General features: G+C 31.0%; 1 protein-coding gene across 1 annotated transcript in view; it reads right to left on the bottom strand.

Annotated features, from left to right (window-relative positions):
- The window catches only part of dcma (decima), a 34,468-nt gene extending 31,709 nt beyond the window's left edge, over positions 1 to 2,759 (bottom strand). Inside the window, exon 1 of the mRNA XM_013320627.1 lies at positions 2,500 to 2,759. Coding sequence (XP_013176081.1) covers positions 2,500 to 2,619 — 120 coding nt within the window. The 5' untranslated portion in view covers positions 2,620 to 2,759. The remainder of the gene's footprint in view (positions 1 to 2,499) is intronic.
- Between the last annotated feature and the right edge of the window lie 6,619 nt (positions 2,760 to 9,378).

Below are 9,378 nucleotides of genomic sequence, written 5' to 3' on the forward strand. Positions count from 1 at the left end.
AATCTTTTAGATCCCAGAAATCAAAGAGCTTATGTTATTGTTTACTAGTAACAAGACTTAAAACGTGTACAAAACCGTTTACAATGGTCAGGGAAATCTTAAATCTTTTTTAACCACGGATCAAAAGAGTTAAAACTTTAATAGCAACGTCCAAAAGTCATAGGTTAGTTCGGTATTGTGTAATGGTTAATGGTATTGTGTTTTACTACAGAAATACTAAACTTCGAATGATGACGGAAAAAATCGTAAATAAAGAAAATTTTATTTCATTGAGATTTACTTTTAGAACGATTTTACTGCGGTTCTTCAGTAATACTGATTTGATGTAAGTATATTGAAATTGAACAAGGATTTATTACTTTCTTGTCGTATTTCAACAAATGAAAACATTTTACATCATTAAATCGAATTATTTACGAAAAGATTTGTTTTTTTATTTAACTTTACATAACCATAACAGCTACATTTATTAATAATACTAGCTGTGGACCCCGACTCCGTCCGCGCGGAATAAAAAAAAATGTAAAAAGTAGCCTATTTTTTCTACATCTATGTTCTACATCTGTGTCAAATTTCATCAAAATCCGTTCAGCCGTTACGAAGATACCTTCAAACAAACATCAATAAATCCATCGATCCAAACATTCGCATTTATAATGTTAATAAGAAGTAAGATAGTAACATTATGAAATTAATGTTATTACCTGCGTTTCTATATGTAACAAATTTCAACTAGCATTAACTTTTTATTTACTAACGTCATTATTTATTATTTACCTGTAGGTTGTCCGAATATTAAAATACCATAATTTCAAAATCTTCATAGAAGATATAAACAGATCATTGAATTATTTCAACCTGAAATAATGTATACAATAAAATATGACACACCGCAAACTCAGCAAAGCCACAAAACTAAATACAATGTAGCCTGTGCTCATTAGGGATACTGTTTTTAATTTTTGTTAAAACTAAACTGTTGATTTAATAAGCGCGTAACTTATTTGATACAAGGATTAATAAGGAGTTTTTTTTTAAAGAAACAAGAGCTTTCAGTTTGTTTTATGTCAGTGTTTTGGCATTGAAAACTTCAAAAAGAAGGAGGTTATTTTTGTTTGTATAAGTTGGTAGTGGAATCCCCCCACATTAACAATTCTTTTTACAAAAAAAAAATTGATATATTCTCAGACTATCTGTTCGAAGCCGTCGCGGAGAGTAATACATTTATCAAGCTGTCGTAACACGTTTACACATAAATGAGGGTATCTGATGACAGATTCAAAGAAATGGGTAGTATGAAAAGAAATGCACATTAAGCAACTCAGAAGAAAACAGCTACTTATTTATCTAAAATACAGCTTCATTTTAATATTGTAATATACTTTTTTTATAAACCCTTATTGTGGCAAGATTTCTTTTTCGAAGAAAAGCAAAAAACTAAGTTAACAATTATTTTATAGTGATCGTATATTTTTATAAAGTTGTATGTATGTATATACAAAATGAACACAATGGTTAAAAATATTTTTATAGTCGACTAGCTGTGCCCGCGACTTCGTCCGCGTGAAATACTGCCTTTAAACTGCGCGTGGTACTGGACAGTACTTGGATATTGCAACATTAGTTTGTTATTGTAAAATAAAAGAATTTTTCTAAAAAAAATATAGTCTAACTCACTCCTTATTACCTCAGCTCCCTGCCAATAAATGTTATTTCAATATTACAAACAGACACAACAATTTTATTTATATGTATAGATATTAATTCACCAATAGATGGAGTAATTCACAAAAAACATCTGGGTCATACCAAGAAGTTCATTAGGATTTTATCGAAATATGGTTACAATTTGCAACTGCAAAAATGACGTATTGGTATTTGCTATATATTGATGATCACGTAAAATACTAAGGACATTTCTAATCTTGTCGAACATATAAATATACGGGCGTAAATAATATTGTCAACATGGCATCGTATTTTATTAGCGTCGTATTGTTAAAAGCGTCGTTAAGATCGATTTTCTTATATAAATGAAATAATTTTTAATCGATATAATATTACCTAAGTAACCTGACTAAAGCTAATTTGTAGACACTTTGGACAACGAAGGGACACTGCGCGGTCGTCGAAACAATTCGCTGTCGAGTCCGTCAATAACTCTAAACTAGCAGATTCTCAAAAGCAATAGGATAACTTCCACTTTGCTATTCCAGTCTGGAAATACTGGTCGTAGTAATCATAAGTAAACAACAAGTAAGTAACAGTAAAATACTCTAAAGCTGCCACAAGTCCTTCCTAACCTCTACCTTTTTTCACATTATTAGGATTTAATTTGCTGTGAACAAAAAAAAATAAACTTACCTACTGTTTCTTTCCATAGCGTAGTACGAAAGGGTCTGGGAAAATGGGTTTATAGACACTTTTATTGTAAATTTGTATATGTTTCTTGTTTATATAAATAAATAATTAAAAAAAAATGTCGTAAAAAAAACTCACCTTCGCTGGATCCTGATGATTGCCGGTCACGTATACTGAAGCTCTTCGTCCCAACAATGTACGACTGACTATGGAGCTGCTCCGGCGACCTGACATACGGTCTTGTGGTACAGGCAACATTTTGCTCACTTTTAAAAATTTCTTTATAAAATATTTATACAAGCATTTCACAGATACACACACCCACGTAACACTGTCACTTAACTATCGAAGTTTATTACTATACATTATTTTAATTACTTATGAGTAAGGAATTTAAGCTGTTTTATATGTTTCAAATATTATATTCACAGGTTAGGTTTTATCTGAAACAAAAAAAACAAAATTACATAACCTAAAAATCGCCGGCAAAACTAATGTTGCTTATTTCCTACGTGATTTCTGGTGTGATGCCTTTATTATGTATGTTATTAAAAACTGCTTAAAGCTGATGTCCATTTACATAATAAGTTAATAATTAAACATGTTTTATTATTTAATATGCCAAGAACTGCTGAGCTTCAGTATGATGACTGTTGAAAGTCTCTTTACGGAAGTAACACGCGCACTGCCACATAAATAATTCTTTTGACACCTTTCATAAAATTTAAATTCATTTGATGTTTTCGTAGACAGAATAAATATAAGTACGAAACCATCTGACCATTTTAATAAACTAAACGTGGGACTCTACTACAGAAATAAATGTGAAAAAAAAAGTTAACCTTCTCAATAATATTATGAATACAATACATCCAGACTTCATATAAAGTGACTTAGTAAAATTAATAATTTTGTATATTTTAATTTTTTAATTAATTTAGTAAATTTGATTTTTTTTCTTAATTTTAGTCATAGATATACGTACTTTGATATTAAAATATTACCTTCCAAGACCTCCTTGCAAACTTTAATTCAACAAAGTACACTCTTTAGCATATTTAGGTTGTTATGAAATTAATGGACAATGAGGCACCCCCTATCTCGAGTCGACGCGCCGCTTCAAATTTTCCGACGACTTTTAACGAAACACCTCGTCTTTCGCACTAAAATCTTTTTACTGAGTTAACGTGGAAGTAAAAGTATGTTAATTTATTTAACACTAGCTGTTGTTCGAAACTTTGCGTCGCAAAAAATCTCTCTAACGAATAAATGAACACTAACTTACTATCGGAAACAAAGTCAATATTGCAGACAGCGAGGGATGTTAGTTGGTTTTGTCTGCTCCAATTGCGGTATTCCCAAAAGATTTGTGCTGACAATATTTCTGAGAAGAGAAGACTTTCATCAGATGAAAGCATAAATATATGTTTGTGACGTCTATATTGTTATATTATGTAGTTAAAGTTTCTTTTAGGCTCATTGTTTTCTCTATCTTTCTACCTAGTATGTTGTGGTAGGGTCTTACTTTTCTGATTTGTTATGAACATTAAAAGTTAAATCAATTTTATTAAATCGGCAGTGGTACATGTAATGAATAGAACAAACAAATCAATCTCGGCTTAAGAAACTTTGGAATGAGTTGGTTATCCTCGCATTAGTAGATTAACGCGTCTCTAAACTTTAGCTTTGACTACCACCGCGAGACGTGACCTAAATGTTCTAACTACTTCCAATCATTTAACATATTCAGATTAATTAATACCACTCACGAGTCCTATAAGGTCAGTTATTGAAGTTTCTATATTGAAAAATTTAATTACTTGCAAATGAGAGTGAGAAAAAAGTGTTTTCGGTAAATAATCAATTCGGCGGCATTAGTCTGTTTTTACGGGTGGTTTCGTATTTGTTTTATCGATAAAACTTAGTATAAACAGACTAGAAAAATCTTAAGTAATTGCATATGTTCTACATCTATATGTCAAATTTTATATTCGTATTTATAAGTAAGATATTTAATAATATTCCAGAAATATAGGATGTTCAAAAGGTAGAACTGGCATTAGGAGAGTATGTAGCGTAGTGTATTTCACCTATTATAAGGTTAACAAGCGCCGTCAGCGCTTGCAATCTCGAGCGTTAATTTTCCGCCACTTTCTAGTTAAGCGAAGTCACTTACTGTACTCGTAGGAACTTTAACTTTCAACTCAAAAATGTAAATTAATAAAAATTAAATATTCTATTATAAACTACATTTAATTTGTTAAGGAATAAAAGTGTCATTGTTATTTGTAATTAAACCTAAGTCTTGTTTCATATTCGGAATATTGTAATATCCTGTATAGATAGTTAGTTAGTTGCAAATAAATGTTTGAAGAGCTTAAAATTTCTCTAAATTAAAAGGGAAATTTTATACACATTATTGAAGTAAATGTTAGCTTAAAGTCACATTTTATTAAAATAATATAATTTACTTGGAAAATGTTAAAGTCAATATCAGAGTTAATAAGTTACACTTCAGAATAATTTACTATAATGATTATTCTATACTTTCAGATCCTCCATTGTAATTCTCGACGTTACGAATTATAACATAAATATTGTTAAGATATTCGAAAACTTTCTTATAACTTTATATAACGTATAATATTGAGATGTCTCTGACATCTTGTGCGATCAATCTTTCCATCGCTATAAATTTGTTCTTTAACGATCCACTGCTGGTATTTTAAATGTACCCCCACTCATATTTTCACATTTTATAGACACTTATTGAAAGAAGATTTACAATACAAATACAACAATACATTGATACGATTCGTATGTATTCATTTGTGAGCCGTGTAAGAAACCATTTTTAGGGTTCCGTACTTTATAGGAAAAAAAACTTCCAGACTATATTATATACCTGTGCCAAATTCATCAAGGTCCGTTTAGCCATTTCGGAGATAACTGATAACAAACATCCATCCATCTAAATTGAAATTAAATTAATATTAATAAGATTACATTAAATTCATAAATAAAAAGTAATATAAAAACGAAACCAAAGTACGATGTTCGTAACCAAATGTTTCTTCAACTACAAGCATAACGAATTGTTAAAGTTGGCATATTTTACCGCATCCTCAGTCTTTCATCTAATATCTTGATGCTATAACTAAAATAACATATCGCCACAAGACGAGCAAACAAAATTCCTCCACATTACTCCACTCGAAGTTTGCAGCGTTTGTTATGAGATTTTCCTCAAAGTTATTTGTATTAAATGGCAAAGTTTTATCATTGTTTGCAAACATTCAGTAGGTCTTCGTTAATTAACTTAATAATTATGTTCGTTAATTAGGAAAATAGTGTTAGTTAAGATCTTGTAAGCATCTTAAGATGCTAATAAGTTAGCTTGTTTTAAAAAATTGTGATCAAACATTTTACAAAACCACATAATTACGTTAAACTAGAGGGGTAGGAGTCCACGGACTTCTATTTGGTGCGGTCCTTATACATTTCTCTCGTTTCTTCTACTACATTCTTACATCTACGCATATATCTTGGTATCGCCATAAGTCCGTTAAAGTCCTAAAGTCTTTTCCTGTATTCTGAAAGAATCTATACTTATTTTTATGTATTACTTCAAATGATAACACTCCTATATCTGTTGAATAAAGATGTCATATTTTCTTTATAGGTTATATTATTTTTGTTTTTTTTTATGTAATATATTTTTTGTTGTATTGTTCACACAAAGGAAAAACTTGTTATTTTTATTTTTACCAAATGATGTACTGCGTAGACAGGCAATATTTCAATAATACAAGTAAATTAATCACACGGGAATCGCAAAAAGAAATAATTGGCACGCGTTTCTCTTTAACAAACAAACAAATGAATTGTAACCAAAATTGCCCCGTCATATCTCTTTGTAAACAATAATATTTAAAAACGTGATGAAGCAGAAAGTAAAATAATGTTACTTGGAAAAATTTGTTTAATAATTTCATGTTTTATATTAGTTTGACAAAAAATTACTTCTTGAATAGAAATTACCGTAGCCATGTATTCTGTAGATGTATAATTTGCTATTATTTGATGGTATATTGAATTATTTTAAAAATACGTGACATGAATTAAAACAACGTTACAATTGTGATTCAACTTAGATTTCGTAAGTTTGCGTAATTATTTTAATTTATTTCTCAACCCTAAACATAGGCTTATCCGTAGGGCGTACGAGCTGACATCAAGGGATTCGTTCCACTAGTTTCGGATTATTCTTATAATAATAATGGTAATACGATATTCGCAATGTCTCTGGATGCCATAAATTTCTCGCAAATTCGGAAAAAAACTATTGGAAAGACATGCCGAGTTCTCGACCTATACGGAACGGAATGTTGGTCATCCAAAGGGACGGATAAAAAAGGGTACGCGGTGTGTTGAGATGGATGTGCGGTATGATAAAAATAGATAGGATTCGAAGGTAGCCGTTGAAAAAGATAGGACACAAGAAGGGACAGTGAACTGTATGACGACACGAGGAAATGGTATATAAAACAACATATAAAATAATCTTCTGCGAGAGACTTATCTAGGGTTTCTGAGACTGAAATCTCCGTTTAAAACATATTTTTATCTCTGTTTTGTCAAAGATAATGACAAAGATGATATGTTTTATACAGAGGTTTTGGTCTCAGAAACCAACGGTTAGTACCTTACTCACAATCATTAAGTGATCGCTAAGACACTCTGTTACATAGATTTATCCATAAAATAGCTATAACTAGCCATTTAAATTGATTGGTATGAAATTACGAAAATAATTATCAATAACAAAAAATACATCTAAAATTCCAACTGCCAAACTTGATATATTTAAAGTAATTACAATGTTTAACCACGTCTAATACTTTTAACTATTGACCTAATAAAGTTGGGAAGCGTTGGTTTATTTCGACACACTTTGAGGTCTTTTTGATTCGCAAGCTTCGCTGTACTTTGTTGTTTAGCCTCTTATTAGCTTGGAACTGTATCCGGTTTGCGAACACACACGTTATATCTGCCAGAGATTTAATTAAAGTACAGAATACTACCATACTAAATTTATTGGAATAAAAATATCTTCTTAATAAATTTTAAGCTTTTATTACTTGATTTTTTAGCGATATAACCTAAGCTTTAAGCATTGGTTAGGTTTGTAATTTGTCAATTTTACTTTTAAGGTTTTCTTTAAAAGAAATGTTAAGTTATAAATACATCTGAGATATAGTTTTTCTTCTGATATGATACAAATACCAGACGATAAGAACGAAAAACCTATTCCATTAAAGTTTCCCCTTAGGAATGAGAGCTTATAGGATAAAATAAATTTCTACTGGAGGCAATTTCGTGGTTACTTCCGTCGGGACACCGAACGAACCTAATTGACCTTGGCTGACATTCTCGAAATGAAATAGATTGTAAACTAGAGCAAACTAAAAAGTTTTTCTCACTATTTCGTATCACCGTATATTTAGTATATATATGAAGTGGTCAAAGATAACATGACAAAGGTGAAAAAGTTATCGATCGATCGGCCCAACAGAAAACTTCCATTTCAGTTCATATGACCAGTCCAAATGAAATTATCAAGTTATTATAAAAACTAATTGGATATTAATTTAATTTGTAAACATAATGCTGACTAGCTCTATTAAGCGTTCTTATTCGCCACTTAAGGTTTTTACGGGGCGATGCTTATCGCGTCGGTCGCACCCCAAGTGATTAATCATACCCCAGTTTTTCCTTAATCATATTAAACGAGATAACAAAAACAGCTCGTCCCGACTTATCTGAGGGAGAAATTGTTTAGGCCGCAAATTGACACAGAAGGCACTTAAAGTTATGTATTAAAACATTAAGCTTTCTCAACTTTATTATCTTAATGAGGTCACATTAAATAACTTTGGACAATTTGAGTAATTCTGGCGAATATTTGTTCCATTGTGAATTCCAGTAACCTTGAATGATTTTAAAGAGCCCAGCAATACACGATTCCTATTCTTTTCTTGTCAGGAGCAGTCCACCTGTTTTTTTTTTAAGAATATCGAATACTTGATAGATAATAATCGACCAACGTGATGTTAATATCACAATTTACAATTATTAACAAGCAAGTTTCTAATAAGTGCTGAAGCAGTATTGCCCTCACGGAAATTATGAACGAGGGAAATGTACCGGGTCAGCTGTTTTAAAGTGATTACTGCTGTATAAACATCACCAGTTAACATTATATTGTGTAGTTGTACTTTGTAGACTTAAAGCAAAATTTTACACAAGAAAATGTATGCAGAAGTGTTCTAATCCAAAACATTTGACTACAAATTTGTAAATACGATTAAAAAGTTAAGATACCTCAAGTGCGAGATCGTTATGCTTTGTCGTCATTAAGTTCAAAGATATATGTGAAACCAACCGGCACTGGGCCAGCGTGGTTGTCTATGGCCTAATCACCCCTAACTTAGGGTAGGCTCCGAACCCCTTGGTGGGGACGTATAGTGAGCTGACTATGACGATAAGTTCTCTTCTATGTTCTAACAAACAAATCTAACAGTAGTAAATGTTACATAAATCACTGGATCATGACAATCCATCTTAGTGTGCGCTCCCAACAAAGATATTTTAAAATAAAACCAAAATCCCGCCCACATAGCTCTTTGTAGTTTAACGACTTTCCTTTGAAATATATCTTAGAATCTTTGTGCCAAAATGCTAATAAGTTCTTTTTCATAATCATTTTTCCAATGTTCATTTTTGTTCGATTTGTATAACATTTGTGTAAATATTTGCTATTATTTATTCTACTTTATGATTTATTAGTACACACTTTATTTTCACAAAGGCCATTGACTCTGATAGAAAATATCGTAATAAAACGAACTATAAGGCTGTGTTATGATATTTTAATGAAATTCCGATGATACAAATTATTTTATCCTTCAAAAACCAAATACCTTACTACTTAACCTTAACTTCAAAGATTTCTGT

This window comes from Papilio xuthus, unplaced genomic scaffold (assembly GCF_000836235.2).
Source record: "Papilio xuthus unplaced genomic scaffold, Pxut_1.1 DF825946.1, whole genome shotgun sequence".
NCBI classification, from domain to species: Eukaryota; Metazoa; Arthropoda; class Insecta; order Lepidoptera; family Papilionidae; genus Papilio; species Papilio xuthus.